This window comes from Tachysurus vachellii, chromosome 3 (genome assembly GCF_030014155.1).
Source record: "Tachysurus vachellii isolate PV-2020 chromosome 3, HZAU_Pvac_v1, whole genome shotgun sequence".
Taxonomy (NCBI): Eukaryota; Metazoa; Chordata; class Actinopteri; order Siluriformes; family Bagridae; genus Tachysurus; species Tachysurus vachellii.
The window spans coordinates 19,572,998-19,587,892 of record NC_083462.1 but is presented as its reverse complement, the minus strand read 5'-3'; the positions used below and the strand labels follow the sequence as shown (position 1 = coordinate 19,587,892).

General features: G+C 37.1%; 1 protein-coding gene across 1 annotated transcript in view; it reads right to left on the bottom strand.

The window, feature by feature from the left end:
- Positions 1 to 41: 41 nt before the first annotated feature.
- slc35f1 (solute carrier family 35 member F1) overlaps positions 42 to 14,895 on the bottom strand; it is a 114,221-nt gene continuing 99,367 nt past the window's right edge. Inside the window, exon 8 of the mRNA XM_060866187.1 lies at positions 42 to 2,664. Within this exon, the coding sequence (XP_060722170.1) occupies positions 2,440 to 2,664 (225 nt within the window). The 3' untranslated portion in view covers positions 42 to 2,439. The remainder of the gene's footprint in view (positions 2,665 to 14,895) is intronic.

The window sequence follows — 14,895 nt, the reverse complement described above, 5'->3', positions numbered from 1 at the left end:
ATCCTAACTCTGATAATACTTTAAAAGACTATGATGCAGCTGATGACTGGCCATAAAACAAAACAAATTAAATATAAGACAAGTGCAATTAAGTTTTTTTTTTTTTTTTTTTACAAGTTTACAATCAAGCTAGTACACATTTTATATTTAATACAAAGGAAAATGCCATTTTTCATGACAGAATAAAAACACAAAAAACCTAAAACATATGTATTGTTTGTTCAAAAGGACGATTACCCAAGTCGTGTAACAGTAAAATAAGTCAGATAAAAGACGCATAAATTGGTGTGTGTGTGTGTGTGTGTGCATATGTGTGTGTGCGTATGTATGTGTGTGCGTATGTGTGTGTACGTGTGTGTGTGTGTGTGTGTGTATTTGTGTGTATGTGTGTGTACGTGTGTGTGTTCCATTCTGGGTTTCTGATATATTTCAGACAAGCAGAAAGCTGACACTGTTGTGTTTTTCCCCAACATTACCTATATATGGCAAGGCACTGGCTCTTAACAAATCAGTTTATCATAAAATGTATTTTAATTCAGAATCTGTTAAAGCAAAAGTGAACCAAAAATGAATTGTATATAATTCTCTTCTTCTTCTTCTTCTTCTTCTTCTTCTTCTTCTTCTTCTTCTTCGTCTTCTTCTGTTTGGTGTCTGAAGTTCCTTTTAGTTTTGCACTTGAGTTGAGAGGTTAATGTAGCTAACAAGTCGATGTGTAAAGGGTTAAACACTCAGGAACATGCTGTTTCAACCATAACAGTAAACAACAACAGGGCAGGGTGGTGTGATGTGGCCTGACATAGAGCAGAGCTACTGTAACCACCCCTATGTTCACTAAAGCACCACACCACATAATATTTATACTACATTTATTTCCAACAATTATTATTATTTATTTATTTTTTTTAATTGACATTTAATTTTGTGGAACGTCCAGAAAACAAGTTCACGTCAGTCACTCCCTCACTAGCCTCTCTGTTGTTTTTTTTGTTTGTTTTTTGGAATTTATACTTGAGTGAAACTAAATCCCAACAAAACTAAACTTCTGATCATCCAGGTGATTAATCCCAGGTCAGGATCTTGCAATATCCCTACACAGCGACTTGATCTCCCTCTCCTTCACAGCTCGCAACCTTGGGCTAACCATAGACAAGCAACTGTCCTTTACCTGGCATGTTGCTAATGTGATAAGCTCATGTCGGTTTCTTCTCTACAACATCAGAAGGTTTCGGCTATTTTTGTCACACTGTACCTCGCACCCTCAGATCTACCAGCACTGCTCGACTGGTCCCACCATCTCTCAGGGTAAGAGGTAGGTATACATCAAGACTCTTCTCTGTTCCGGCACCGTGGTGGTGGAACAAACTTCCCCTAGATGTTCGAACATCTGAGTCACTGGATATCTTGAAACAACAGGTAAAGACTAAACTCTTCCTCTCATTTTCTCTACTTGTATTATGTGTATTGAATAACAGCACATTTTTAATCTGTTTATTATGATCATAGATTATGTTGAGCGTCTACCATATAAGTCCCTGCGTAACGTTAGAAACGATAACATCTGTAGCTGGAACCACCGACGGAGCCGCTCTCAGAGTCAACCTTCTGACCAGTCAGGTCCGAGAATTCAACAAGGCTGTGGATTCAACAATGAAAGCTTGTAGCCACCATTTTAGCACCACAACTGAACGCACCTCAGAGACCAACGGCTGAATCAGTTACACCATTTGAATGTAAACAGTTTTATACTGTACAATAACAGTCAGGATTAAGTAAAAGTAATAGAAAATTCAAACCGGTACTAAATTATCAGTACCAAATCACTTCTCCTATCTGAGCCAGATTCTAGCGTTCAGCTGTGAAATATTTGTCTTTGTCCATTTTTACAGATAACAACGTGTTACTACGTCAAAAAGCACAGAGGCAAAGACCCTAAAGAGCTCCACAGAGTTTGTAGGATGACTGTGTAATGATTCAGGTATGCAGTTTGACTAATGTTCAACTGGTAGCTATAAACATAAAGCGTTAGCCACGTTAGCCTCGTTGCTCCGGTGCAAAATATTTGACTTCATTTCGCGTAACGAGTAAGATATATATTTTACATTAGATTTTTTGGCTGAATCCTTCCTTCAAAATGTTTTCAGATACACTGAACCCTTTTGTGCTCATGTAAGAAAATCAAAGTCACGATTGAGATTTTGCACATACGGTCAGCACAGATCCTTAAACACTTAAACTGTTGCGTGTGTCGGCGATGAGGTTTATACACGATGGATCCGAGACAGTCCGAGAGATCACTGCTACCTATTTACAGTTTGTGATCACAGTGTAATTGTTTGCTACATGGTTATATACATTATTCTGTTATTATTATCATTCACTTTCTAAATGCTGCGGGATGGGAGGGGCCGTGGTTGATTGCGTGCATGAGACTCCGCCCCCTCAGGCAACCCGAACCCGAGGCTCATCTTCTATCTCCTGCCCCAGGCTGCTGTAGGTCACTGAAGGCTCCATGGGACCGACGTTGGGTGGGTCCGGGACAGGATTTCCTGCATTGCGGAACTGCTTATATACGCGTGGATCCTGTGCGACGTACGTCGAGGATGAGGAGTAGATCACCAAGCCGAGCAAGATGACGAAGAACGACAGCAGGTAAAGAGCTGAAAACTGAAACAGAGAGAATACAGGATTTCAACAAAACTGGAAGTAGGGAATAAAACACTTCAGTGAACTGTCACTAGAAACTCCTTCCAAAAATCTTACATGAATATATCATTACAGAAAACATTGTATTGTATTGATCAACACTCAACCAAACAGAACGAAGAATACAACACTGCTGCAAAATAAACATGAATATATCATACAATGAGTCATTTTGAGATTGAGCTTATGGCGGCTGTATATTTTTGTTCAAAGACCACAGTATTCTTAGAAGACTTTTTTAAAATGTTTTCAGAATTATTGGCACCCCCACACAATAAATGTTTCATGAAGCCTACCCTACGGTGGCCGGGAAGTGCAAAACAAATTAACAAAACCCAAACCAAATTAACAAAACCCAAACCAAATTAACAAAACCCAAACCAAATTAACAAAATCCAAACCAAATTAACAAAACCCAAACCAAATTAACAAAATCCAAACCAAATTAACAAAACCCAAACCAAATTAACAAAACCAAAAACACATTAACAAGTCAGACAACCCGGAAGCGGTTGGTATAATTTGTTAATGGAAACTTACCATCATCAGACGAGACACCTTTCATTCACCTGTATATCTTTAATGACAGTCGTCTTGTCCAATGATCGGTAAGTTTCCATTCACAAACTATACCTACCGCTTCCGGGTTGTCTGAATCGGTGCATGAAACACATTAACAAATCAGAAAACACATTAACAAATCAGAAAACAAATTAACAAATCAGAAAACAAATGAACAAATCAGAAAACACAACGACATTTCAGACAACCCGGAAGCGGTTGGTATAGTTTGTGATTGGACAAGACACCTGTCACTCAAAGTATACATGAAGTTCAACAGTCTGCCACAGGGAAAAGTTGGAATGGATGGATGGAATGGATTACTGTGGATTAATTCTGTTATTTTCTTGAACGGAGAACTTTATTTAAATGGAGAACTTTACACATTACACATAAGATTCCATACCTGTATATCTTGAGTGACAGGTGTCTTGTCCAATGATCGCTAAGTTTCCATTCAAAAACGATACACTACCGTTTCTGGGTTGTCTGACTTTTTTCGAATTTGTTAATGTGTTTTCGGTTTTGTTAATTTGGTTTGGGTTTTGTTAATTTGGTTTGGGTTTTGTTAATTTGGTTTGGGTTTTGTTAATGTGTTTTCGGTTTTGTTAATTTGGTTTGGGTTTTGTTAATTTGGTTTGGGTTTTGTTAATGTGTTTTCGGTTTTGTTAATTTGGTTTGGGTTTTGTTAATTTGGTTTGGGTTTTGTTAATGTGTTTTCGGTTTTGTTAATTTGGTTTGGGTTTTGTTAATTTGGTTTGGGTTTTGTTAATGTGTTTTCGGTTTTGTTAATTTGGTTTGGGTTTTGTTAATGTGTTTTCGGTTTTGTTAATTTGGTTTGCACTTCCCGGCCACCGTACTACCCTTTATAGTACTGAAGCTCTTGCAGTAATGTCTAGAAGGCATTTTCAGACATGCCGGACATTTTTTCCAAAATCAGGAATATTCTTTTTTCTCTTATTTTAAAAATGCTTTGTTTTTCCTTCATGGTGGTGATGGATAAGAAATTTTGCACACGAAACAAGACATGGTCACAAGCAAAGATGGAGCTCCTGGGAATTGAAATCCTGATCAAACCATGGTTAAATATGACAAATACCAATAAACGCATAAAAGAAAGTATACATTTATGCCAGAATGTTCCTTAAAGGCATGGTTTTCCAATGAGGAATTCTTGGTGACATTGTAGGAGGTTCATGAGGCTGTGGTGGATTTAAGTTGTATATTTTTTCCAATAAAACACTTTATTATAACCTCATAAGTCAAAAGATTATAGTTAGTAGCATGTAGGAACCAAAATGTAAATTAGCGCTACCTAGTTTAATGTTTCATCAAGGATAAAATTGTCATATTTAGACGTCTTTAAAACCACTTACAATAAAGACACGTTGTCAGTAAAAGAAAATCGAGACCCTGAGGAAGATTTAAAATTTCACAGATTTATCTTCACGCACGCTCTGTAATGAAAGTATGAAGCTAGCATTATTTTTAAAAAATCATTTGGGATATAAAAAGACATCAAACAAAGAAATAAAAAGATGGTCAAACAAAGCAATGTAACGTCGAATCAACCAGCAAAATGAGCAGTAACTGAGTCAATCAAATGCAAATGATTCTCTGAATGTTCGAATGATTCTGCTGATAAAAAAGTTTAAGAATCACTACTTTTAACTACTACTACTTTTTAGCTTGCTTGAGGCTTCAGCGACACTCCATCCTTCCAAATTAAAACAGATTTGTATCTTACACACCAACAAGTAAAGGATTAAAATAGATTGGAAAAAAGTTCAACTACTCAGAGAATTGATATACAAAACTATTGTAGAAGTGTCTCCAGATTTATTGCCTTAACAAACACTTTTTCTCTACGAACCTCAATGACAGCTTCTATAGACATCATTCTATTTCAAGTGTCGATCTGGAAATGGGTCATATTAGGGTCACATCATGTTCTCTGAGGAACCAGCACGTGACTTTCAGAAATGGAATCCACAAGCCATGATTATAACACCATTTTTGGTCATTAGGCTGTGTAATGAGGCCATGAAGTGGTTTTATCAGTCTAGAGGGACGGATCTGTTTCACCCTGAAAGCACACACTGTAAGAGGAGCTGAGAATAATAACCAGGACAGAAATCTGATCACAATAATGAGGTGTAAATATTTAATGGTGTGGTGGGATACAGCAGGGTGAGGCTGAACAACAATGTGTTTATGTTTCATTATGGACTAGTTTCATCACAGACCACTTGACAGGTGTGTTTCATGTGTTTAAAATGATACACACACTCACACAGACAAACACACACAAACATGCACATACACACAAACAAACACTCACACAGACAAACACACACAGACAAACATACTGTATACACACACACACACACAGACAAACACACACATATAAACACACACACTCACACAGACAAACACACACATATAAACATATACACACACAGACACACACACACATATAAACATACACACTCTCACACACACACACATACATATATAAACATACTCACTCACACAGACACACACATATAAACATACACACTCACACCGACAAACACACACACATGAATATACACACACACACAGACACACACTCATATAAACATACACACTCACACAGACAAACACACTCTCACACACACACAAACATTCACATACACAGGCGTGCACACACACACACACATATAAACATACACACTCACACAGACACACACACACATAAACATACACACTCAAACACACATACACACACTTCGCAGTAAAAGAGTGTATGTATTTGTTGACCGAAAATGAATCACTGTGAATTCCAATGATGCCTCAGTCTATAAAACTCTGAAGCTCACCATGTGAGATGTTTTTCAGTCAGTGGCTCACTCTGAAATGTCCAGTAATAATAAATAACAGAGACTGGACTTATGTAAGATTGAACATGAGGGCTAAATAATGAGGATCCTTGCCAGATCCTTACCAGAAGCTCAGTGCTGTGACTGAGTTAAGACTAGAATTAAACCTGGGATTGTAGGAAGTCTGACAAATGAAAGAAAAATAAACACTACAAAGTGTTGGACTGGACAACCACAATCCACTGCACCTACAACTACAACTTCACTGCACTGTTGTATAGATTCTACAAGCCTCTGGAACCGTACTGGATGAATGTAATGAACACTGTTCTTCCTAAAGATATTCCCTCAGCTGGTGTTGTGATGATGATGAATACTGCAAAACCTCCTCTAGGTGTTTAATTGGGTCAAGATCTGGTGAGTGTGAAGACTAAAGCATATGATTTACATCATTTTTATCTTTGACTATTTATCTATTTGACTACCTCGTTGTAACTGGATTTCTTATTAAGGAGGAATATAAATTTTAAAATATAAAATATTAATACAATATTAAAAAGCCTTTATTTTGTCACATATACATTACAGCACAGTGAAGTTCCTAAAGTTTGGAGGTCGGGGTCTGAGCACAGGGTCAACCATGATACAGCACATTTGGAGCAGAGAGGTTTAAGTAATCTAAGTTTTACAAAGTCATCATCTGACTGGTTGAACACAGAAACAGGAGCTTCTGAGCAACTTATAAATATGAGCATCGATGAAATATCTGAATGAATTCATAGTTTTATCAACTGTTCATCTGAGCGTCATCTGCAGTCCTAAGTCGTCTTCATGATCTTTAGCGGTACCATCCAGAGCAGTCTTGTGTATCTCCAGGCTGTCCATGTGGAGCTCAGCAGTGAGCGGCTTCCAAGCAATGAGACTGCAACCAGAAGTAATCCCATCCTTTTATACACATTCTCACCCATTCCAGCTCCTGATATGTTCCTTGCATAAATCAGAAGCTCTGAGACAGACACCGTCATGTATAATTCTCAATACAATGTCTTATAAGAAATAAATCGGATTTTCTTTTCTGTGTAAACAAAGCCTCGGGCTATCACAACCTGAAATATATTTGTACTCTAATATTTGCTTTAGTGCTGAAAATATGAACAAAATAAACTCAATTTGGGATAAACTGAGATTCTAACAGATCACTGCAAAAAAAAAACCACAGCAAACATTCGCTCCGATAAAGCCGTGACCTGCTTGTTCTATAACCTCTCTGCACAGATAGACCATGTGGAGAAAATGCAATAACTAAATATTTTCCATTTAGTCTGATGGCTTGTCAGGCTGCTAATTTATATTTATCAGATTTCTGCTAGATTGCGGAACAGCCTGTGATTAAACGCTTAAGGAAAACGGACATGTAACCGTTTTCAATAAGGCATATGGCTGTGAATACAACCCATAAAAAACGCCATAAATCATCCAGCAATATTCACTGTAGTCCTTTTTCAAGAGAATATGTTTTTATAGGCTGAAGAGTTATTACAGAGTCCCTGCACGCCACATGCTGATCGAGGCTGATACCGAAGTGTCGGCGCTAACTCGAGCTCGCCGCTGAAGTTTTAAATAATATTAATTAGGCTCTTTGGGTCCTGAGCTAATTTAAGCAGATTTTATTAATCTTTATTATCCCTGGAAGATGACGAAACGTTGTCTCTGAAAGTAGGCAGAATGTGATGTCATTTTTGTTGCTTTGGCAACAAATTCTTAAGAAGGCATGCTAACATTGCTAACAAAGGAGCAGAAAGAGAGAAGACCAGAAATTCACACGTCATTGGGTGATGTATGACTGCATTTTTTTTTTTTCAAACAGCAGTAAGGAAACACTGAAGGAAATGTCTGGTACAATAATAAGCAGAATAAACAAGAAGAATAAGAGTAGAGGCAAAAGTCTGCATTTTAATGGTGCATTAAATATATACATAATATATATATATATATATATATATATATATATATATATATATATATATATATATATATATATACACACAGTATGTGCTGACAATATCAGTCCCTGTAGTATTTCATGATCGCAAAAATAAAAGGAAGATTTTCTGCCAATTTGTTCCGAGACACGTCATGTGTCTTCATTATGACAAGCATTACGACGAGCTCTTATAAAAAGTCATTACATAAATTCATAAAGATTAAAAGAAGGATACTGTGCTTGCAATTTCACCAAGTCAAGTAGTTGAAAAAAACCCCACATAAACTCACTCACTCATCTTCTACCGCTTATCCGAACTACCTCGGGTCACGGGGAGCCTGTGCCTATCTCAGGCGTCATCGGGCATCAAGGCAGGATACACCCTGGACGGAGTGCCAACCCATCGCAGGGCACACACACACACACACACTCATTCACTCACGCAATCACACACTAGGGACAATTTTCCAGAGATGCCAATCAACCTACCATGCATGTCTTTGGACCGGGGGAGGAAAGGATGCAAACTCCACACACACAAGGTGGAGGCAGGAATCGAACCCCGACCCTGGAGGTGTGAGGAGAACGTGCTAACCACTAAGCCACCGTGCCCCCCCACACACAAACTCTGCATCACAAATCTTTGCTCCTATCTATATGAGTAAAATAAAAAATTAATTATATTTAATCCACTTTCAATCAGTTACACTAACTGAAAATGAGTCATTCTGAAATGTATTTATTTATTTATTTACTTACTTACTTACTTACTTACTTACTTATTGATTTATTTGTTTGTTTGTTTCAATTTTTATTTATTTTCAAAAAAATGGCAGGCTCCTCTGAATAACATGCTTGATTTTAATTTAATTTCTGGCATCTAAATCCTGGAGGTATTAGAAAAACTTTCATCAGTGACAGGGTGGTGTGATGAAGCCATCAGTCCCAAATCTGATTATTTTCCAATAACAGCATATGTTTTATTCCTTTTATACCACAGAAATTTGCCAACAAGAAGAATTTCCAATTTATTAACGAAACGACTTGTTTGTAAAACTAAAAAAACAGAATAGCAGTCATTCACTCACCAGCCTCTCTTTTTCTACCTCGTGATGTTTTCCTTAAACTTTAAAAAGATACCCTAAAGACTTTCCCTTTTTTCCTTTATCTTTATTTTAACAGATAATTTACAGGTATAATTTACATTTACCTGTAAATTATCTGTTAAAATCCTCCATGTTTAACATCCTCCATGTTAAATAAACATCCCCTGAAAGACAACGTCGTTGTTTAGATATTTCTCTCTCTTAAATAATAATAATAAAAAAAAAATATATATACAGTTTTTTATTACATATATATATATATATATATATATATATATATATATATATATATATATATATATATATATATATATATATATATATATACTGTTACCATGGAAACAATAACCTATTAGAACAAGAGCATGAACTACTGTTATTAGAATCTGACCAATCAGGTTCAAGAATTAAACACTGCTGTTAAGTAATAAGAAATATTGATAAATAATTTGTAAGTAAATTGATAAATAATTTGCAAGTGTTTTGCTCTTAACCGCAAACTAGAGACATGGGGCTAATGACTGCGTGGGCTGTTTTTTTGGTGCCGCTGTTCACTTACACGTCAAATTACACAGCGGATTGTTTGACACTTAAAATCTTCAGCGTCTGTTTCGTACAAAGGTTTGTCGGTTCAGTGAGAGCAGTTTGTAATTATCAACCTTGGCTGAACTTTGCTTAGGAATATGAATCATGATTAGAGGGCAATTTAAACGATGGTATTTAAAGTGCCAGTGAGAACAGAGAAAGATACTGTAGCAGTGAGCCCATGTTACACTCGAGCTACACAATATAATTATCATTACTGCAAGTCGTTCACATGATCGTTATGAACCAGACACACACTACGATGAACATACTGAAGCGTACGGCCTCATTAACCCCACACCACACTCTGGCTTTGTATGCCAGAAGACCTACATATCTATTCAAGCAGCGGATTCCTTTCTGAGCAAGCAGAAAAGGTCGTCCTTTCAACTTTAAGGTCATATCCTACGTCAGAGGCTACCAAAAACATATTTTTAATAAACGACTGCTGAATACAGCTAATCGCTTATACAGCATCTTCCTGAGCTCTCACTGTATTGTCCTAAGAGGAAAACAGAAAGCAGCAAGGACATTACAGAGCCCTAATAACACTTCTGAAAGCACCTGAGCCAACTCTTTACTTATCACACAGGCTTGTCAGACCCCCAGAATGCATATTCATGATCAATGTTGATTTCTAACTCGTTGTGGCATTAATTTCCAATGCAATATTTGCATCCATCCATCAGAACTAGTGCTTTGTGCCAGAAACCAGTTTGAAATGAAATCCTGAACTAACAGGAGACCTTTCCATCCAAACCCACTAGCAGCTTCATAGGTTACATGAATATTAATGTACCTGATGATGTCAGTGAAGCCTCACAAGCACATTTCACTGTGTTGTTTGGAGTTCATCAATCGGGGAAGTGGTAGCTCAGTGGTTAAGGTGTTGGACTACTGATCAGAAGGTCATGAGTTTGAATCCCAAGGCCCCCAAGCTGCCACTCCGGGCCCCTGAACAATGCCCTTAACCCTCAATTGCTCAGCTGTATAAATGAGATAAATGTAAGTTGCTCCGGATAATGACATCTGCCAAATTTAATCAAGGTTTCTTTGGATAGATTTGATTGAGTTCTTCCCTCTGAACCTAATGGTTCACCTGATGGACAGCCATTTAAAACAGTTTAGTGTTCTTCAATGATTTTGTAGATAGTTAATAGTTCTTGCCATTCTATAGTGCTTCTACTGGGAACGCTGCTGTACGGTTGTACACAGAATGGTTATTAATGGTTCCTCAGATGGAGAAATTCTACATTTAGGGTTGTATATTTAATTTTTTTGTTGCCAGAGTGTATCTTACAAGAGTCTTAAAAATAAAGCTACCATGAAGAACCAAAAAGGGTTTTCACAGCGATGCCTGAGAAGAACCATTTTTGGTTCGCTAAGAGTTCAAAATGGTCCTTAAAAGATCTGTTTTACTTTTTGACATTTTGAACATTTTAAGAGCTTTTTCCACTACTTATGCACCAGAAAGGTTCCATGGATGCACTCTAAGAGTCTGTAAAGTTCTACAAGGTACCGTTAAATGAATCCCATACTGACAAACTGAAGAAACGTTACTGGTTTTTGCATTCTAGCATTCTCTCTACTCAGTTTAAATCCAAGATACAAATGAAACTGTAAACTTTGTCTGTAAATGATATTGCTCCTGGATTCTGATTGCTATTAACATTATCTGTCATTCTAATTTTCTGTTAATTGTATGATATATCAGTGCTGGATCAAGTGCTATTTTATAAACAGCAGAATAAAACCGTATTGTTAATATAAACTGAATTTTCGTTGATTAATGCAATTTCACTTAGGATTATTATATTACATAGAGTAAAGGAAAATAATTTATCTGCTTCTTCAGTCTACATATTCTATCCCCTTTTTAAAGGTTAAATACAAATGATGGAAAATGACCTTGCGTGAGCATCAATGGACGTTCTGACTTCCACCATTTTACAGCGAGTTACAGCTTTAGCGTCTATTCAAGTTTGTGTGTAGAAAGTAGTACAAACTTGCACGATGCACATACATCACGGCTCTATTTCAAGTCGGTCAGAGGACATTGGAGTATTTTACTCTGCTGTATCAGCGTCTAGACTGCCTCACTTGCATCTCAGTGCGCTACTATGGGATTCACAGTGTGTCATTTATCTTTTGATTACTAAAAAAAGATCTAAACGCACTCTTCTACATACGGTCCTTTACTACATTAACATTGGCACACACGCACACACATTATTCAGGACATGGTGGAGGTTTGAAAAAAGGTTTATCTTATTGCGACACTCTCCAAGGACCCCAGTGAGAATAGTCTGGCTTATTTTTCTCTTTAATTTAGATGAGGCTCATGGCCAACAATAGCAGATGCAGAGAGAATGCCTAATCACACCACGAACGGCGTTGGCATTCAGGTGACGGTCACGGTGCAACCAAACGGCTACGAATTGAAATGGATGAGCTGCGTTTCAGCCGAGTCTTGTTGCACAGAAGTAATCTCCAGCCGTTCCACTCGGGACACGCCGGCCCTGTTTCGCCCCAATACACACAAAGGGCAAGCATATGAATAATTCCCAAGGTCTGCTTTTAGTCTGGCACTTCACCTCAGTGCACAAGGACACAAGCATCCCAAAGCACTTTATAACATTTTTTGTTCTCTTTTTCTATTTCTAAAACAGGTGATGAACATAACACTGATATAATAATGAATGTTCAATTATCAACCTAATTTCCACCATCACTTTCATAAAACTTCATCTATTAATCTGAACTGAATAAGACTGCGCATTAAAACTTTTAATGGAGATGCAGGAATGATTGATCGCTCTGAAGAGATGACGACGCAGTAATTACACCAGTTCAAACCTTCATCACGCAACCGATGAAGCGAGAAATCTTCCCATTTATTAGACAGTTGAATAGAGTTCCTGGAGTTTATATAACTTCTTGGGTATTTTTATGCGGATATATATATTTTCCCTCCATTATTTCTGCCGGACATGATGTAACATATCAAGCGTTAAAAATTAATATTGTATTTATTTGTGGGCATGGCAATAAAATTAAAGATTCAGAGAAATTGATGTGTTGCGATTATTACTTGTGTTCACAATTCCTCCATCAAGCAATAAAGAAGACATTAATTAAAAAATGTTTTAATTAATGTTCTAACGTTTTAATAAATAATAATAATAATAATAATAATAATAATAATAATAATAATTGTTACAATGTTATTATATAGCATTTTGTCATTTTGTGGAAAAAACTATATAATAACATTGTAACAATTATTATTATTATTATTATTATTATTATTATTATTTATTAAAACATTAGAACATTAATTAAATACATTACCCTAACCCATTACCTCACACCCATCACCCTACCACATTACCCCACTCCCATTTACCTAACCCATTACCTCACACCCATCACCCTACCTGTAATGAGTCTGTCTGTGTTTTGCCCTGTTTCTGTCTGCTGTCTTGCCCTGCTGTTAATTGATTGCTCCGCCCACTCGTTTGTTGCCATGGACACTCATTGAACTCATTCATTCCCTCTCGTTGGTTGTCATAGTTACTCATTGTCTCTGCTTTGTTAATGTTTGGTTCCTGTCTGATATATATACACTGTTTGTTCACTTCCCTGGTGCTAGTCATTGTATATGTTTCTGTTTCCTGTTAGCTCTGTGTTCTGCCTAGTTTTGCCTGTCTGTCTGTTTATCTGTTTCTTGGTTTTGATTATTAAATGTTTAGACTGCATTTGGATCCTCACTCACCTTTGCCGCATCACAACACTACCACATTACCCTAACCCATTACCTCACACCCATCACCCTACCCCATTACCTCACACCCATCACCCTACCCCATTACCTCATTCCATTTATTTATTTATTTATTTATTAGTTTTATTTATTTATTTCTACACAGGTCCTACACACAAAAGGGGACACACTCTTGATCTGCTCATTAGCAAGGGTCTAAACATTTCCTCCACTGTTATCAAGGATGAAGCGCTATCTGACCATTTCTGTGTTTACTTTGATTTATTGATCTGTCCTGCCACTGATGCAAGATCTGTCTATGCTATATCAATGTTGCCAAATATATCGGCAGACTCTGTTGATGTTCTCCTTGAAAATTTTAACTTAAAAGTTAAAGATGCTATTGATGGTATAGCTCCAGTAAAGGTCAGGATGATCACTGGCAGACGTAAAGCACCTTGGAGAAACACAACAGTTGTACAGAGCATGAAAAGAACATGCAGAAAAGCTGAACGTATGTCGCGGAAAACTTGAAATATACTATAGCATCTATGAGGACAGTCTTCGTGCTTTCAATGTAGAACTAGGCACAGCTAGACAGATCTTCTTCTCAAACATTATAAACAACAACATAAACAACACTCGCACTCTTTTTGTTACTGTAGAGAGACTAACAAACCCCCCAAATCAAGTTCCCAGTGAAATGCTCTCTGACAACAAATGCAATGAGTTTGCAACCTTTTTCTCTGAGAAAATCAGTAATATCAGAATGGCAATCAATACGGCCACATGTTGTAATGTGGTCAGTCAGACCTCATTACAACAACCTCAAAAATTTGTCATTTTCTCAGAATTTGACATAATTGATATAAAAACCTTGGAAGAAACAGTACAACATCTTAAAGCATCAACGTGCAGCCTTGACACCCTCCCCACATCCTTTCTCAAAAAGGTACTTAACTGTTTAGAAACTGACCTCTTAAAATAGTAAATACCTCTCTGCTCACAGGCACTTTTCCAGAGTCCCTAAAAACGGCAGTTGTTAAGCCTCTCCTAAAAAAGAGTAACCTAGACAAAACCATACTTAGCAACTACAGACCAATCTCAAATCTTCCTTTTATAGGCAAGATCATTGAAAAGGTTGTTTTCAATCAGCTGAACAAATTCTTAAACTCAAATGGCTATCTGGACAATTTTCAATCTGGTTTCCGCCAACATCACAGCACAGAGACAGTGCTCATAAAGATAATAAATGATATTCGCTTAAACTCTGATTCAGGTAAAATATCAGTGCTGGTGCTACTAGATCTTAGTGCTGCCTTTGACACGGTA